The sequence below is a fragment of the Nothobranchius furzeri genome, chromosome 12 (assembly GCF_043380555.1).
Source record: "Nothobranchius furzeri strain GRZ-AD chromosome 12, NfurGRZ-RIMD1, whole genome shotgun sequence".
NCBI classification, from domain to species: Eukaryota; Metazoa; Chordata; class Actinopteri; order Cyprinodontiformes; family Nothobranchiidae; genus Nothobranchius; species Nothobranchius furzeri.
The window spans coordinates 28,352,623-28,372,378 of NC_091752.1; the positions used below are offsets into that span (position 1 = coordinate 28,352,623).

At 39.5% G+C, this 19,756-nt stretch overlaps 1 protein-coding gene and 1 long non-coding RNA gene across 2 annotated transcripts; one reads left to right on the forward strand and one right to left on the reverse strand.

Annotated features, from left to right (window-relative positions):
- Positions 1 to 7,223: 7,223 nt before the first annotated feature.
- LOC107375899 (uncharacterized) lies at positions 7,224 to 12,346 on the reverse strand. The gene is made up of 3 exons (XR_001571749.3): positions 12,186 to 12,346; positions 8,878 to 8,989; positions 7,224 to 7,613 (listed from the first exon to the last, which is right to left on the reverse strand). It is a non-coding gene; the product is annotated as an uncharacterized lncRNA (long non-coding RNA).
- Positions 10,695 to 16,060, forward strand: LOC107375898 (homeobox protein Hox-D9b). The gene is made up of 2 exons (XM_015944718.3): positions 10,695 to 12,323; positions 13,035 to 16,060. The coding sequence occupies exons 1-2, from the start codon at positions 11,687 to 11,689 to the stop codon at positions 13,277 to 13,279; spliced, it is 882 nt and encodes a 293-aa protein (XP_015800204.1). The 5' UTR covers positions 10,695 to 11,686; the 3' UTR covers positions 13,280 to 16,060.
- The last annotated feature ends 3,696 nt before the right edge of the window (positions 16,061 to 19,756 follow it).

Consider the following 19,756-nt stretch of genomic DNA (forward strand, 5'->3'; position numbering starts at 1 on the left):
TTGATCTTCAACAAAATGTCCATAATCAAACCCACGATCTGGGACAAACTCTCAACTTAATCATAAAAGATGTGGATGTGTTGAACATTGTTGTTCAGGACGTGGGTCTATCTGACCATTTCTGTGTTTTTTCTGAGATAACCATTTCATCTGCTACACATCACACATCAGTTGTTCTCAAACAAAGGTATCTGGGTGCTCACACTGCTTTTTTTATAGAACGCATGAATACATCAACAAGTCTGACAACCAGCTGTGCTGATTCACTTTTAAATAACTTCAACTGCAAAACGCTTGAAGTCCTTGACACCATTGCACCCACAAATGTCAAACTAGCCCTAACCCCCGGAAACCGGGGCAAAGCCCAATTTTCATGGCCATTCCCACCCACAGTTTTTCTTGCAGCAAGGGTCGCTGGAAAAGTTTGTGGTGCATTTGTTTTATCTGACCATTGGTATGGGATTCTTTAATTTATTTATTTATTTCCTCTTGCATGAAGTATTTCTCTTTGATTAAGGCATTTAGGCACAGTGCTAATTCTAAAGGTACAATACCTTCAAAGAGGTCATGTAACAAATCAGGTGGGTAGCCAGACAAAACATCGAAATATCTTAGTTTGTCAGTCAGTGGGCACTGTCCCATTACCCCACAACAGCGTGATTGACCATTATCTCCTTGTGCTGTCTTAATATGCTCTCTGTGTTCTTGTGTAGTTCTGGGATTAAATGCTCCAGTTCTAACTTCACTTACTTGAAACTAGGGATGGGTACCTTTGACATCTGAATAGATTCGGTACTAATTCCCGGTACCTAGGAATCGATACCGGTACTTAACGGTACCAGTTTTCGATACTTTTGAGTGTTTAATATTTTAATTCACTTTTATAATTAAATATATATTTTTCTCAATATATAACCATATTTGATAAATATCACAATAAATAACATACAACTGTTTATATTTTAACATCGTCCTTGTAGTTTTATAAGCTGATAATTAAACTGAAGCAAACATCTTTACTGTGAACTAAATTTACTGTGTATCTTCATTCCTTTGGCTGTCCTTTTTCATTTGATTTTTACTACTGGGAAGTTGGAATTTCCCAGGAGAAAGCAAACACACCATTAGCTGATAACGATGGTGGCAATGGAAGCTAACATATCAAACTACCGTTATCTTAAACAGTTTATTTAACTGCTGGAGCAGATTAAAACGATGATGCCTCACACTTAGATCGTTGTCGCTGGTTTCATCTTCACCCAATCACCCGTCGCATTTAGTGAAGTGAAGCTAAACTTTAAAGCGCGTTCATGTTCTTCTAGTCAGAAATTCGGAGTTCCGAGGAGAAACCGAACGCACCATTAGCGAAACAGAAGCTAACATATCAAGCTAACGTTATCTTAAACATTTTATTTACCTACCGGAGCAGATTAAAATGAGAATGTCTCACTTAGATCGTTGTTGCTGGTTTCATCATCACCCAGTTACCCATCACATTTAGTGAAGTGGACCCAAGCTTTAGCGTGCGTTCTTTCCACCATGCTGCTCTGTTTACAACTGGCTCGCAGCGAGCGACGACATAACGCTGTAGTGACCTGATTAGGCTCTTTTAATTATGTAGAGTAATGGTTTATTCACTTTTATGAAAGAGGAACCATCCTACTTTTTACTATTTTATAGTTTTAAGAAGACTCAAAGACTCAAAGGTTGTTTTCAACTGTCGATAATATCCGTGGGTCTGCGTTTCAGTTCAATGAAGAGACAAGTTTGAAAGTTAAAAGATTTAATTCTTCAAATTAAACTAATGATTTTGAAATGACAAGCATAGGAACAACAATCAACATTGGCAACTTTGTTGAACAATCTTTAACAGTTGATATTGTAAACTTGCTCAAATAGACCTTGTGTTGGAGGTGCTGAAGATTGAGAGTGATGTGATGTGATTATGGATGCGTGTGTGCAAAGTGTAGTGAAAATTGAAAATGAGGTGATATGAATGCGTGTGTGCGTCTGATTTTGCTTCAGGAAGAAACAGGTGTCTGAGTGAAAGGTGATGGTTTGAATAAACTTAGGTTTTGTTGAAAAAGATGCATCAACGCTATCTATCGTGGACTGCCTCACCCTACGAGGACCCTCGTTCAGATCCGGAACGTCAACGGACGATGTTTCATCCAGGTCACCTCGGCTGGCAGAGAAGACGAAGGTGTCCACCGGTCCGGTCCAGAGATGCCCCCTGGTACACGTTGATGATAAAGCGTTTGCAGATGCGCTTTCTTAAGTTTAATTACTCAGAAAATCAAAGACTCTGGGCGAGTCTGCGTTAGCGATTGTAATTCAGCTATTCCTGTCTGGCTTGGCAGGAACAGCGTGAGAGGGGAGGGAGAAAGGAGCCGGTGGGCTCCGTTCCCCCGTTAGCGGTTGTTCACACGTCCTCTCTCTCTCGTTGACCAACTCGAACTGAATCATAAGACTGAAACTTACCAAAAGCCTTTCTCTTCTCAAAGCAAAACGTGTGCGTCAGAGCAAATGTGTTTTGGAGTTTACTGTGAGAGAGTGTGTGTGTGTGAGTGTTTGAGTGTGTGAAGGTCACCACTAAAACATCTTCAAACATTATTTAATTAAGTATGGATTCATTATAGTTATGATTACCCAAAGCATAATAATCATTCATTTGATTAAAACACATTTATAATGAGCAAAGTGATAATACTGATCATGTAACAACTTAATATAAAGGAAAGGAAGTTTAAGACTTTATGTTATGTTATGACTAGCTTTTCCATGGGAACACATCTTCTGGCACTGCAGGTGCTCAGATGGTTTCTCCCAGACTCGTTGGCGTTCAGGTCTTAATCTGTGGGTGAAAGTTCTCAGCGACCCAGCTCTTGACCCAGCCGAGTCAAATGACCTTTGGCACAGAAAACCCATATTTCCTCACGTTACAACGCTCTAGCGCATGCGCAGCTGTCTTGGCAAGTTCTCGTTATGAAGAACGGGTACCGAAACGAGGCACCATTTGAAATGACGTGAATCGGAACCAGCTGAGGTGCTACAGTGAAGAATGAGATGGTTTTAGGTTGCTGATGAGAGGAAGATTTGAATGTAATAATAAGTGAACACAGTTAAATATACTGAATGTAATCCCATAACAAGTAGGGCTGGGCAGTACGGTTTAAGAATAAAATAAATGCTTCCTTAGAAATATTAGAAAAATAAGTGTTAAACTCTGCTTTCTGGTGCATTTAGACTGCAATTTTAGCCACTGTTTGTTTCTTTTGTCCATCTGAAAATTAACGCAGTTCCAGCTGTTGTTGTGAGTGAATTATTTCTTTTTTCATTCTGTCAGAAGCAAACAGATTTTTCTGATTGTTGGTCAGCATTGTTGGCTGATGTAGTTTAAAATATTCTGATGAGTCAGATCAATTCAGACTGAATATTCACAGTTTTAGTCTTGTATTAAATCTGTTTACACATCTCTACCCATATGAATAAGATAATATATCCTACATTCATACTATTAAATAAAAATAAAACAGTACTGACACATAAACAGCTTTTTTATAATTAAAACGTCCATGTTGGCCTGTAGTCACCTGGATCTTGCTAATGGGGAGCCTAAGTCTCCTCCCCTTCTGGCTGGCTCATGGGTCCCCGATCAAAAAAACAACAACAGAATGTTAGTGAACTGGGCTATAAACGTTATTTTCTTGTCTTTCTGGGCTTTGCCTTACACCCAGAGTCACATCTATCAGACTTTTCTAATCCTAGAATTTCACCGTCTATCAGATTTTCTATCAGAAGCTAAAGCAGGAGATAGCGGCAGGAGACTATGTTCATGTTCAGCCTGCATGAAACACTCAGTGACACTTTAGAATCAGAAATAATCATTAAATGTATTTTTTTCAGTGAAGTTGACCTACAACAGATTTGTTAGATGTGTTAGATTTCCAAAATGTGCCCCCCCCCCCCCCCCCCCAATATTAAACTCGTTACGCCCTTGCCTACGCCCTTGGTCCCAGACATTTTGTGCGTGCCATCTCTTCCTGCTTTCACAGCGATCGGAGGTGCGTTGCAACCCACACCCCACACACATACGCGCACACACCCTTCTCCCAGTCTCACGGCAATGACTCTACCTGTGCGTGTGCAGCGCGCATACATTGTTTCTGTTTTTTAGTGGCTCAAGAGCCTGTGGGTAGGTACAGTGTGTCTCTGTGATCCGTTTCATTAGCGAACGAGATTCCACGAGTGTTTAGCTAACCTGCAGGAAATATCAACAACAGTTATCTATAATGTAGCTAAGGGATACCAGAAATGTTTCTAGGTTGTTCGCTAGCTACTTTCAGAAAAAACGTCAAAGAGGGGGATCAGAAAAGTTAGAAATAGCTACAAAGTCAGTAGGAGGTGCGCTCGATTTGTAAACTGCGGTCAAGTGCAGCCATCGTTCGTTTAAAACGGCCGTTAGTTTCGTTTCACTCTTTGGTTTCACTTGTGTTGCCTTGCAGCCAGAAGGTCCTGGGTTCGCTTCCCGACCTGGGATCTTTCTGCAGGAGTTTGCATGTTCTCCCTGTGCATGCGTGGGTTCTCCGGCGTCCTCCCACAGTCCAAAAACATGAATGTTAGGTTGATTGGTCTGTCTAAATTGTCCTTAGGTGTGTGTGTGTGTGTGTGTGTGTGTGTGTGTGTGTGTGTGTGTGTGTGTGTGTGTGTGTGTGTGTGTGTGTGTGTGTGTGTGTGTGTGTGTGTGTGTGCATGATTGTCCTGTGTGTCTCTGTGTTGCCCTGCGATGGACCGGTCTCTGTCCAGGGTGTACCCCGCCTGATTGCCCGTTGACCGCTGGAGTTAGGCACCAGCGCGACCCTGCATGGACAAAGCGGGTTCAGAAAATGGGTGGACGGTTTCACTCAATGCACACGTGACGCTGCACCAGCTTATTATTATACAACGTTAAGTTTCAATAACTTATTACTCTTTGTTTTTAAGTGAAGGCAGAAATGCCTATCCAAAATCAATATATTTCTGAGTTAAGAAGCTTTCACTAGTTTTAGTTTAGTTATCAAATTAACAACGGACATGTAACAAATTCTAATTTTTATGCTGAAAAAAATTTTGTTTTTAAGTCCTAATAACTAACCTTCTGAATCATTTCTAAGTTTCATCTTAAAAATCATGCTTTTTTTTAATCATTGTGATTTTAGTCGAGCTCTTCTGTTTTTGAGTCCATCAGAAGTTTGTGGTGTTTCAATCTCATTCAGCAGCTTTTCTCGGCTCCCAGCTGAGCTGTTATTACGGCTTTGGCTGTGACGTGCAGCCATTTGGCCTTCAGCTGGAACGTCCAGAGTTTCCTCTGGTGTCTGAAGAGTTACGAGTCTAATAAAACTCGCCTCTACTCTTCATATATATATCACAGCTGATGAGTAATCCTGATGCTAATGTTGCTTTTCTCTCACTGACCGCAAGTAAATCAGAATGTGTCTCAAAACGACTGCGCTCTGATTCCTTTTGTTCCGAAACAAACAGACGATTAAAACAAATAAAATTAAAATAAAAATGCTCCTAAACGATTCAATAAACAGACTGATGCACATTTAGCCATTTCAAAACAACCGAATCAGATAGTTTGTTTTAAAAATCTAAATGACAATAATAATGGATTTTTGCTTTGATGTGAAATTGTATATATAATTATTATATTATATAGAATTATATGCGCTCAAAGGCCTTTCAAATGATCTGCTCACGTTGATCTTACTTTCCGTATTGCACTTTCTTCATTCAACGTTTTGCTATATTATTTTTTGCTACGCGCAGATTTGTTTCTCCAGTCAAAACAAATCCCCTCTGCTCTCATTTTATAAAATGTATTATTATATATCTTTATGAAGATAAAAATGTATGTTAATAGTGTTATTCATGATTTAAGTGTTGAACGGACCGGGGCGGCAGTTCCTGATTAGTACAGGAGAATTGAACACTTTGGAGCGGATGTGCGTCCCTGATCGACCTTCCGCTCTTCCAGCAGGTAAAGAATGCTGATTCAGGAAATTATTATTATTATTATTATTATTATTATTATTATTATTATTGCTGCTGCTGCTGTTGTTTTTGTCAAATATTTGCAGCGCACTTCTCCACAAATTATTTAAAAAAATCCAAATTTAGGCAATTAACTTTAACGTAGCCTAAATAAAATTTAAAATTGTTATTAGGCTTATGATTGCGTCTTTAAAACGGCTAAATCTAGATTTGAATAATCTATACTTACCCATTTTGATTAAAATTATTTATTTCAAAACTCTCACAGACTTTATTACGAATGTAATTCAATTAATGAAAATGACTTTTCCACATTTGAGTTGTTTTATTCTTCTAAAACTATTAACCACGTGATGAAAACATGAGCTCATGTGTTTCATCAATAAAACAATAAAGGGAAAAAATCTGCATTTTGCTTCGTTTTTGAAACTTTTTTTTAATTATATTTTAGAAGCTTAAAGGGAATATAAAACTTGGGCCGCAATGATGGAGGGGTAGCTGCAGGTCTTTGATTTATTATCCAATCAGAATCTGTAATTAATTTATAGGTGGAAGTGGTCAGAGGTGCTGCTTTGGAGCCAGAAACAAGAGCTTATAGTACAGTAAATTATTAAAGCCTTCATGAGACGTCTTATTGGTCATGGGAGCTTTTAAAAAACATTTCTGTCCACAAATGCTGGATGTTAAAGAAATACACGAAAAACAGATTTTGTAGAACGTAATTTCTTGTTTAATGACTTCATAAATTTGCTAAATGATCTCTTTCCAAATGGATTTCTGACTCTTTTAAAATCTCACATAATCCTATTTCTCCTCATCTGAAGCTTAAAAGTGTAAATGTGATGATTTTCTGTGATGATTCAGGGATTGGGAACCAGCAGGTGTCCACTGTCTGATTTTGTACAGCAACAAAATGTACTTTTCCATAAAAACCACCCATGGCAGTGATTCACATCATGTCATCTAATACTAAACCAGCTCTCCATCTGTTCATTTTCCCCTCTGTCCCACCGGAGACCAGGAAGTGATGCTGAGCTGTTCAATCGCTGAAGAGGAGAGTTTCTGTCCTCGTCCTTGACACGAATGTTTCTTGAATCCAAAACCCTTGTTTTGTCAGTTTCATAAAAGGTTGCAAGAAATCTTGATCTCAGAAGCTCATGTGCAGTTTGACTCATCAAATTATAGAATAGAATCGAAAACAGACTTTATTGATCCCATAGGGAATTTCACTCGTTAGCACATAGAGATAATAAAGAAGAAAATAATAATACGATTACAGTAAAGCACATGCAGTAAGCTGTTATCGTAATCTTCAACCACTAAAGCAACAAATAAAAAGGAAACTTGCATTTTCAGAACTGCAGCATAAGGTACACAACATACTAATATACATCTATAGTAATATAGTATAGTATTGGCTGCATGGTGGCGCAGTTGTTAGCACTGTTGCCTCGCAGCACGAAGGTTGCAGGTTCGAAACTCAGCTGCGGCCTTTCTGCGTGGAGTTGCGTGTTCTCCCCATGCATGCGTGGGTTTCCTCCGGGTACTCCAGTTTCCCCCACAGATCACAACATGACCTATAAGGTTATAAATTGTAAGTCACTTTGGATAAAAGTGTCTGCCAAATAAATAAACATAAACATACATCTGGTACCAGGATAATGCCAGTACCAGTTAAACTGAGTTCTTAGTGCAGAGGGGATAGTGTTCTGTTTTATATCTTGGATGTCTCAGCCTTACCTTAACCCTAAACCCTTTATAGGGCACTCATTGAAGTAGTTAGAATTTTAAAATGTCAACCCAGGGTGGTATTGTGATATATAAGATTTTCCAAACTATTTGTTTTCATGCAGAAAATCTGAGAAAACAAAGTGCTCAAATGTGGATGTTGGCCTTATTCTGGTAAAAATAAATCCAAGAAAAAAGACATGAAGAAGTTATAAACATTATTTTTGAATAATATAGATGATTATAAGATGCTTTAGAATAATCTAGCAAATTTTAAAACATTATATCACAGTAGACTAACACATAATATATCACATTTATTAAACAATATATTTTTATAGAAAGATTACTGTTGAATATTTTTGAAAGTTATTGAACAATGGATTCAATTTCTGATCAAATATAGATTATTAGAATATTTTAAAATTTTATATATTTGACGATCTTCCTCAGTGTCATTTTCCTGCTCTTCATCATCACCACTAGCGAGACTGGCTGGCACAATAACTGTCATCCTTCATTTTCCATGGAAATCTTAGTTTAAAACTGCAAAATATATGTTATAATTGTAATTAGTATTGTTACCATGATTATGAAGATTATGTTAAAAAAACTACAGATTTTATCTAAAAATATACATACTGTAGCCTAATTTCTTTTACTTGTTCAGGGCGTTTGTTTAACCCTCTCAGGCTCAAAATAAGTTTTGATAAAATGATGAACAACTAAGGGGTACTTCTCCGTTAAATGCTCATGAAGTACGTATGTGGAGTAACCAGGTAGCTAGGTTTTAACGTTGCAAATCTGCAACGCCTGCCTCCAGAGGGTTAAATATGGCAGCTTTGATTTTCATGCTATGATCTCATCAACCTCATATATATAACACACACATCCTTGATAAGCACAACTAGTCACACATAGACCTTGGTCCTTGTCACCAGATATTGTATATTGTGCCCCCCCCCTCTTAATATTTAGAAAGCTATAAAAAAGTGCTACTTGAAAAAATCATATTTATATTTACTGTCTATACAAACAACAATAATTTACTCGACAGCTGTAATTTCCCACAAATGCTTGTGTCATTTGAGTAAAACTTTGAAAGTCACCGACCTGAAGGTGCCGTGTTGTCTGAGTTTTTCTGCGTTATTAAAGTGAACTCCTGATGTCACGAGCGGTTCCTTTTGCAGCAAGCTAAGTACGCCCAGAGGCCCGGTTAAAGAGGCTGTAAAATAAAAGGTGAATTATCAAGCAGCTCTTTATGACCTCAGCAGTAACGTTGCATGAGAGCAGAAGAGTCAGAGTGCTGCGAGAAAGGAAGGAAAAACACAAAGTAGCTTTTGACTTTGAGCAACGGGGGTCCAGACAGCAGAAACAATGAGTCCAAGACTGCAAATAAACCTTGAACCAAAAACCAATCCCAACACTCTGTCATAACCACCGTTTCCTCCCGCTGATGGCTTTATTGGGGCAATCCGGGTCGTCTGCTGCCTCCATTTTTGTCCATCTTTGTGTGTGTGTGTGTGTGTGTGTGTGTGTGTGTGTGTGTGTGTGTGTGTGTGTGTGTGTGTGTGTGTGTGTGTGTGTGTGTGTGTGTGTGTGTGTGTGTGTGTGTGTGTGTGTGAATGATTGAGAATCTGGTTGAAACTGAACAAAGTCAACATGAACACTCATCAACTTTTCAAGACATTTTTTCCAAATAAAAGTTCAGGATAAGGGTAAAAATCAGATACTTTTTGTTTTTAAGTACATAAGAAATTCCTATATGTTCCCTAAAAATGTCCAGATCACCCAGAATGCTGCAGAGTGAGTTCCAAAGTAACTCATGTCTGGCTGCTTCAGTTTAAAATCCTTCTGTCCTGTTATCACACCACTAAAACACTCCAGATGAAACAGACCTCTGACTTTTCTAACAGCTCTGGAATCAGTTTGGGTGAGGGGAAGCAAAAAGCTCCCTGCTTTTTACACAAAAGTTATTTTTATTGCACATTGTTTGATTTTCAGTTTATAAAAAGAATGCTAGTTTAGTTTTCTTCTCCTAATTATTTTTATAATCTATTTGTTTTCTTCTATTCCCCATTTTATAGACCTTTGCTTTTTTAAAACTGTACAATCAGTGCTTTTTTGTTTTGTTCTATTCTTCTCTTTGAGATTTACTCGTGTTTTAGGTGCACAAATAAAGCTGAGCTGAGTTCTCGAGATTATCAAAATTCAGCAAAAAACAAGACATAAGGAAGTAAAATTTTACTAAACAAAATAGTTTTATTTTAAATTTGACTAACTCTTTTTAACTTTACTTTTATCGAAAATCTGTTTGCATCTCCTCAAGCTGCATACATTTATTCTGAAATGTAGGGAAAACTGTTTTTCCTTCACCCATCCAATAGGGGCGCTATGACTGCACAGTAAGCTTTTACCAATGTTAAAGAGAGGGAGGAGGAAGGGAAATCTACTTTCAGCAGTTTTTTTTAATGTCAGCACATTTTTAAAATCTGCAAAAGTTCAAAGATTAATCTAAAACTGTAGATTAGAAAAAACTGTAGATTAAAAAATTTCAAATAGGTTTCTGCGGAACAACTTTTATTCTGAGCGGTGATTTAGAAGCTTTTTTTTGTCCAGTGGGTCAACTCATCAAGTTAAAATTATTCATGGGTAACAAAAGAAAAGGAATAAATGAAATGTGAAACTTTGTGTTTATGTTAAATTACAAAGTAAACATACATTATTTCATTTCTCAACAAAGAAAGTCATTTTTTCCCTTTTATTTCCCTTTAAATTTATTGGTCTCAAAAATAGGTTTTGGTAAGCACCAAAGAAGAAATGGGTCACTTGCTGTAGCACACATATATTTTAGTAAGTCATGGAATGTTGTAATTTAATTTAGCAGGAAATTTAAATAAAAGCAAAATGCATGCTAAATATATTGTAAATTATAAATTGCTATGTATTGCAGTTAAACTTTTTCACTGAACTTGTATTGTTTGCTTTTCTCTTTAAATTACTGCTCAAAATAATGTTATCATGTCCGTCTTCTTGCATGAGACTAAATCACTAAATATTTTTAAATGGAAGCTGTTTTGGGGTCAGTATTCATCCAAAATGTCTTGTCAGAATGAAAGTCTATTTCTCCAAACTGAGGTTGTTCTTCATTAATACTTTAGAAACAAAAAGGTCTGGTTTAGCCTCACAGCTTAGTGATCATGTGCACTCAGAAAACAAATCTAAGCTTTTTGGCTCTTAAAAAACTCTTGAGTTGATAGAAATACATGTTATCCTGTTTATCTTAAAACCACGTGACTTAAATTAAGACACTAGTCTTAGTTTATCTAAAAAACATTTTATTTACCCATTTTCTTTTATTTTCCTGAAAACACATTTATTTGCCACTTTTTGGTTTAATCCGTACAAAACAACAGTTGGCACTACTGACAGAAGTCTTGTTTGGGCAGATCAGATTTGTTTCGCTTTCAGCTCAGATTGAACAAACTGCCTCAGAAATGTTTGTCAACCTTGAGAGAAATGGAGAAAATCCCACAATAGTTTCATTCTGAGATGATTCTTTACTTGGAACAAGTCAAGAAGATGATAATTCAACTCGCGTTGTATCATAAAACAAACTCCTTCTCTATTATTAAACTTGGTTTAATAAAAGGCTGGACTCTTCAGACTGCAGTAATGAAATTATCCATTCAGGTGCGTCTGCAGCAGGCCCGCTACACAAAAGACGGATGTGATTTATTTCTTTACTGACTGAATACAGTCTAACCATGTGATCCTCGGTGTAACCAATTGGCAGCCGAGAGGACGGTGAGAGCAGGAAAAAAATTACTACCATTTTAGGGGAGGATGTAAGCTACTACCAGCCCATCCTGCGTTTTACAGGCGCACTTAAGTGTCTTTTTATTGAAATAATAAAATAAACATGTCGCTAACGAATTATTATTCCATGATGGGGCTCCAGACCGAGGAGCCGTACGGTGCGCATTTCATCCCGGGAGGCTTGCAGGGCTCGACGGCCGGTTGCGCAAAGCCAGCCCGCGGAGCGGAGGAGGGGACCGCTCCCTCCAACATCCCGGATTTTTCACACTTTTCCAACAAAGCGAGCCTAAATGGGTTTTCTCCCTGGACAAACACGTCTTCCTCTTCTTCGATGTCTCCCCAGCTGCAGTCCGGCCCCGCTGCGTCCATCCCCGGCCTCTTCCATCCACACCACCTCCTGCACCACCGCCCGTACTACGACCCACAGGCGCCGAGCCACGCCGAGCACCTCGCGTCCGCGGCGGCGTCCGAAAGTAGGTTCGTCCGCTGTTGGGAGGTGGCGAGCCCCGCCACGGAGACCACCTTCCCCACGTGTCTCCCCGCTCAGGGGGACCTCTCCGATCCGAGCCCGACCTATGAGGCAATAAAACCCGAAAGCTCACCGCCATCCCACGACAACGCCGACGAGTCCAGTCCGGCTGAGTTGGTCCTGGAGCGGCTAGGGACCGCGGAGGAGCTGGGGAAGAAGGCTGAGCCGAAGAAGGAGGAAGAGGAGAGGAATACACCGCAGCTCGCCCCGGGTAAACACGGATATGTCCCCTAAAGTCAAGAATGTTTATTAGCTTTACGCAGCGTTAACACACAGGTGTGGCTCACTGTGTGGGAGTGTGTGTGTGTGAGAGGGGATTATAAGTGAGTGCGTGGAACTTTTATAGGCCAATAAATGTCCTGTAAACTCTAAAATACAAAACTTTATTGACCATTAAAATAATTAAGGTACCATTGTTATTCAGTAATTTGTCACAGAGGATTTAGCAGGTTTGATCACATCACGGGGCTTTACTTTATTTTTATTATTTTACTCATGTAACTTTAAAGCGTTAATCCTTTGCAAGAACGTTGTTGTAGTCACACATTTTATATAATTCGATTTTCATTCAGTCTATTTAGAAAATAACTTCAAACATTTCCAAAAATACAACACAGTAAACTGTTGGTTTAAAAAGTTACCCAAAAGATCAAACATGTCTTTAGTTTTGATCATTTAAAATGTTTTTACATGTTTTTATTAAATGTCTTGATTTTTGTTATTTTGTCACTTTTATAATGTCCATTTATTTGTTTAGTTTTTTTACACACACACACACACACACACACACACACGCACGCACGCACGCACGCACACACACACACACACACACACACACACACACACACACACACACACACACACACACACACACACACACACACACTTCGGCTCACCCTTCCTTTATCTTTTCTTGTGACAGAAAATCCAGCAGCCAGCTGGATCCACGCCAAGTCGACCCGGAAGAAGCGGTGCCCGTACACCAAGCACCAAACCCTGGAGCTGGAGAAGGAGTTCCTCTATAACATGTACCTGACCAGAGATCGGCGCCTAGAGGTGGCAGGACTCCTAAACCTGACAGAGAGACAGGTGAAAATCTGGTTCCAGAACAGGAGGATGAAGATGAAGAAGCTGATGATCCGGGAGAGGAGGAGTATCAATGATTGATGGCTCTGCTGTATTTTTTTAGTTGTTTTTTAGAGGAGGGGGATCTTCATGTTGGATGAGACGGTTCGAGCTTGTAGCTGATTTAAGAAAAAGCAGAGAAGCAACTGTTAAAATCAGCTGTAACTTGGAAAACTGCAGCAGTGGAGACTGGATGTGTTGTTACACTTCCTTGAAATTCCTTATTTTTACCTCTTTTTACGTGTGAGTGTGTTAGCGCACACGCGCTGTGTAACACCCACGTGTGTGTGTGTGTGTGTGTGTGTGTGTGTGTGTGTGTGTGTGTGTGTGTGTGTGTTCTAAAGAACCCTTATTTGCATGGGTCAAAATAAGGGCACTTTGCAACTTGAGGTTGTTGCAAATAAAAAAACACACCACGGTTTATGAGGAGAATAAAAACGACTAAATCAGAAACAGTTAAAATCAATGTTTTTGCTCATTTCAACACACATCTGTTTCTGATTTGGTTGCATATTTGGAAACACTTAAGACAGACTTGACTTTTGTTTTACGATTTATTTTTGAGAATTTATTGAAAAGTCAGCCACATGAAACCAGGGTTTACCGCAGGAACTCAAAGATAAATCCTCCAAATGATCCTAAAATGCTACAAATATTGATGGTAAATGAAAAAAAATATATATATGAAGATATACAAGGGTGATGTGATGGGTTTTCAGTTATAAAAGTATTCTTTCCAGTTGTAGATTTTTAAAACATATCACTTTTTGTATTATTTCTATGAGTTAATAATGACACAATGTTGGTATTAATCATAAACAACAAACCTACAAAAATGTGTTTTTGTATTAAAGTGCTAATTTAGCACATGTACATGTTAAAGGAACAAAGAAAACACAGTTTGAGTCTAAACGGGTCACAAAAACAAGAAATATGTTTTAGATGTAATTAAATTGTTTACATAAAATGAATAATGGTATTCTGGTTCATAAATGAATCAGACTAAAGAAGACATTATGAGTTAGCCATTAGACGATGGAAAAGACGATGATGCTTTTTGCAAATTAAATACTTCATTAAATAATAATTTTAAAAAGCACTCAAATATATCCAAAAGCTATGATTGGTTTGGGAAAAGTTATTTACAATTGGAAAATGCTGCTTTTGAACTTTTTGGAATTATGAACACAGGAGGCAGAGACTTATGACCTATAAAACAGATGAATTTTAAAGTAGAACCCACAGAGGAGAACACATGTCACAGACTGGAATGCTGTAACGTCTGAGAATGAAAACATCTGAAAACAAATTATAACTCGTTACACAAACAGATGATCCAAACCTAAAACAGGAAGTAGTTCAAGATGGCTGAGAGGAGGTGAACACGGGCGACTTTCTGAGGAAAGTCTTATTTTAAATAAACAATGATAAATGAACCACATTTGTATGGAGCCTTTCAGAGTCAGAGGACTCCAAAGCGCTTTACACTACAGTGTATCATTCATCCACTAACACACACATTCACACGCTGGTGGAGATGAGCTACAATGTAGCCACAGCTGCCCTGGGGTGCACTGACAGATTTAACTGCAAAAAGACATCCCTGATCACACGATCAGTGCATCTCTGTCACAATGTGGAGAAAAAAAGCATGCAGCCATCTTTGCTTTGTTGCTCAGTGGCCCTAAGGGACCAAACCGTCCAGACTTGGTACTTACAAAAACAAAATCCGTTTAGCAGTCTGACGTATGGAGGCGTCACTGTTTTACACCCGAAAACAAAAATCTGCTCATTTTTCCAAGATGAGAAGATGCAACAAAAATTTCAACACACACATCCTCCATTTTTTATTAGAATACGGGGATGTGTTGGCATTGAAGTGTGAATATTGATGTGTCTCTCTCACACACACACACACACACACACACACACACACACACACACACACACACACACACACACAAACACACACGTGTGTGTGTAACACAAATTATTAAATTAATTTTAAGAATCAGTCAAATCTTCAGTAAGGCTGACTTAAACTGCATTCACTTTTTATTTTTTATACAAAATCACAAGTTTTCTGACACCTTTTCTTTTTTAACATTTAGTCACCAAACCTATTTCATTTTTTATGAGTGCAGCTAAAAAATATGAAGGAGCCACGTCATATCTAACATATTTTATGTGTGTGTTTCCAGCTCTCAGAGATGTGTGTATGTGTGTGTGTGTGTGTGTGTGTGTGTGTGTGTGTGTGTGTGTGTGTGTGTGTGTGTGTGTGTGTGTGTGTGTGTGTGTCTGTGTGTTACAGCCAACCCTGATCTCATCAAAACATGAAGCAGAGACTTTAACTTGTTGTTCTCTAATCGTGCATGTTTCTATTTGTTGTTATTGTTGTTTACTGATGTAGTTGTCATTGTTGTTGTTGTTACTGTGGCTCAGATACATTGCACCATAAATCATAAAACACACACACACACACACACACACACACACACACACACACACACACACACACACACACACACACACACACACACACACACACACACACACCAGTCATCGCTAAGCTAAGGCATTACAGGAGGCTGATGGAGAACTTTCCTTATGAGAATCATGTGAGGAAACCACGCACAACTATCCAGTCTGAGGTACAAAACCACCACAGGATCATTCCACTAATTATTCTAAGAATATTTCAAAAGTATTTTTAGTGTTTTTTTCTTTAGATCAACAGAAAACAGCAGGCTCTGTCATCAATATGTTGCTCATTGTGAATTTTTTAAATAAAATGAAATAAGTGATCACAGCATAAATGGTTAATTATGTGTGTTGTGTGAATTTTATTCTATGAAACTGTGGCACTTTTTTGCACAAAAACACACAAACTTCAGGGTATTTAACACGGGATCGTCCACCTTCACCAGGGTTTTTACCAAGATCATGTTTTATTGAGAAATGATAGCCTTTTACATGCGCACCCTGAAAATAATTTATATTGTAGATTTCACTTAAACCCATTACATCTTTTCACGCCAAATGGTAATGCAAAGTTCACTGTAAGCAATGAAACGTTGAATTAACTTATCCAAGTTATGTCGACTCGTTCCACTAAACAGTTTTATGTTGTTGTGTGGAAAGTGCATGTGAATTACTCAGTGGTGGTTCGTCCATAGGGGGCGCTAGGGGACTGCTCCACCAGTTTCAAATGAAGAGAAAGAAGAAGATAGGAAGCACAAAAAGTTAAAATGTACCAGTCTCAGCTACTCCGGGGTGCACATACGCACAACCCAACAAAGTTTTCACTGCCACACAACTTTATTAACCCGTTCAGGGAATCGCAAAGTTGTCACACTCCTCAGCAGACCCTGAGCCACACAGGCTCCTCACGTCTGCTCCTTCTCTCCTCTTCCTTCGGCGGCACCGGCCCTTATCATCCTCCTCCGGCTTATTGTCAATTGGCAGCTGGTGTTCATCTTCGGGCTGCCAACCCCTTCCTGCGCTCTGCCACATAAACTAAACTAATACATCAAACAGACTCTAAGTGCTGTGTATAATCTGTATTTAAGTTTAATATAAAAATATCCTCGCACACCTGAACCACAATCAAATAGTCTTGTGATGTATTTCCTGTTCCTTTTCGGGGCCAGCATTCTTTACATCAACCTATTCTATAATTTGCACATGCGTGCTGGATCCCCATCCAGTACAAAGAATAGGAGAGCCTTTGGGCGCAGACGTTTGCGACTGAAACTGGGCGGAGCCTAACCTCAGATCAGGATGTCCACCTGGAACCGCAAGCTCTCCACAGTTCACCATTCTCTTTTTCTTTTTTTGTTGTTGTTGTAGAGCAGCTGAGTACACATTGTGGAGTTCTTTATTATGGAGAACTAAAAAATGATGGAATGTGTATTTGTAAACACTCTCCAGCAGGTAAACAAAAGCCCTAAACAGTCAGGAATCAGCTCAGTGTGATGCTGGGACATATAGGATTACACGAACTGAGTGGATTTTTCTTACAAGCATCATTATGACCATAAACCAGTAAAGATAAGCCAGAAATTATGCTTTTGACTTCATGAGTTGAGCTTTGTTTTGCTTTTCATTTAGAAGAAGAAGAAGAAGAAGAAGAAGAAGAAGAAGAATTCTTCTATGGTGCCTCTCAAGATAAAAATGTCAAGGAGTTTTACAAGAACAAAATTTTAAAAATAAACAAGATTTGAAAATATCAAAAATTAGAAAAGTAAAAAATTGTGATTAAAATGTGAGGAGGGGGAAAGAAGAATGAATAGCAAAGATGTCATCAGTTTAAATACACACTGCTCACAAGAATTAAAGGAACACTCTTTTTTTATTGGGCCTGGCATGAAATCAATTAAACCTGTCTGATAATTTCCTGGTTGATTAAGCAGCTGAGGACATTGTTAATCACTTTCAGCTATATTGGTGTTCATGGACTTAACGACAGGTGCACTAAAGTGGCAACAATTACAAAACCCTCAAAACAGGACTGGTTTAACATGTAGAGGTCATTTCAAGTTTCTCCCTCTTGATCTTTTTCGGCTGGTTTTCCACTCGTGCTAGTTTTGGCTCTCTGCTGGCAGTATGAGGCGATTCCTTAACCCTACAGAAGTTGCACAGGTTGTCCAACTTCTCCAGGATGGCACATCCACACGTGCTGCAGCAAGAAGGTTTAATGTGTCTCCCAGCACAATCTCCAGAACATGGTGGAGATTTCAGGAGACTGGCGGTATTCTCGGAGAGCTGGACAGGGCCGTAGAAGGTCCACAACCCAACAGCAGGACCGATACCTGCTCCTTTGTGCAAGGCGGAACAGGCTGAGCACTGCTCGTGCCCTACAGAATGACCTACAGAGGGCCGCTGGTGTGAATGTCTCTACCCAAACAATCAGGAACAGACTTCATGAAGATGGCCTGAGGGCCCGACGTCCTGTAGTGGGCCCTGTGCTCACCGCCCAGCACCGTAGAGCTCGACTGGCATTTGCTCAAGAACACCAGAATTGGCAAGTCTGCCACTGGCGCCCTGTACTTTTTACAGACGAGAGCAGGTTCACCCTGAGCACCTGTGATAGACGTGAAAGAGACTGGAGAAGACAAGAAGAACGTTATGCTGCCTGCAACGTCGTTCAACATGACAGGTTTGGTGGTGGGTCAGTGATGGTCTGGGGAGGCATATCCATGGAGGGACACACAGACCTCTACTGCCTATGAAATGGTGCTCTGACTGCCATAAGGTATCGAGATGGAATCCTTGAACCCTTTGTCAGACCCTACGCTGATGCAGCAGGTCCTGGTTTTCTCCTAATGCACGACAATGCGCGGCCTCATGTGGCAAGAGTATGCAGGCAGTACCTGGAGGATGAAGGAATTGAAACAATTGAATGGCCTTCACGATCCCCTGACTTAAACGCAATAGAACATCTGTGGGGCATTATGTTTCGGTCCATTAGGCGGCGCCAGGTTGCTCCTCAGACTGTACAAGAGCTCAGGGATGCCCTCACACAGATCTGGGAGGGAATGCCACAAGACACCATCCGTTGTCTCATTAGGAGCATGCCCCGACGTTGTCAAGCATGCACACAAGCTCTTGGGGGCCACACAAGCTACTAAAAAGCAATTTGAGTTGCAGAAATTAAGTTTTTGAAATAATGGACTAGCCTGCCACATCTTCATTTCACTCCAAATTTAGGGTGTCTACACAATTGAGCCCTCTGTAGGCTGATAACTTTTATTTCCATTAAAAGACTTGGCATCCTTTTGTTCCTAAGACATTGCCCTGTCGTTATTTATATAGATATCCAACTTCATATTGAGATCTGATGTATTTAATGTGTTTCTTTAAAGTGTTCCTTTAATTTTTGTGAGCAGTGTATAAACAAGCTGAAAAATAAAAAATATGCTTAAAATTACAAAAAATAAAATTGTGATTAAAAAATTTAAGGAAAAGGAGAGAGAAAATGAATAGGAAAGAGGGAAATCGGTGGATCAAGGGAAAAGTGGAATTGGTAAAAAGAGCAGAATAAGGAGAGGGTGGTGATGAAGGTCAGGCAAAAACCAGGCCCTCGGGAACCTGCTGGGGGTGCAGGGACCGAGAAGATTACCAATGTAAGATGGTGCTTGTTCCAGAGTCTGGGGGCCACAGCAGCAAATGATCTGTCACCTTTGGTCTTTAGCCTGGTGCGCTGCACAACCAGTAGGCTTTGATCACTGGACCTCAGGGACCTGCTGGGGGTGTAGGGACTAAGAAGATCACCAATGTATGATGGTGCTTGTCCATATAAGGCCCTATAGACCAGAACCAGGATCTTGAAACAAACCCTGTAGTTGACTGGCAGCCAGTGAAGCTGGAGGAGAAGCGGGGTGATGTGTGTGTGTTTGGAGGACTTGGTCAGAAGCCGAGCACAGGCATTCTGAACCACCTGTAGACGGTTCAGGGAGGTTCTGCTCAGACACGTGAAAAGAGAGTTACAGTAGTCTAAGCGTGAGGAGATGAAGGAGT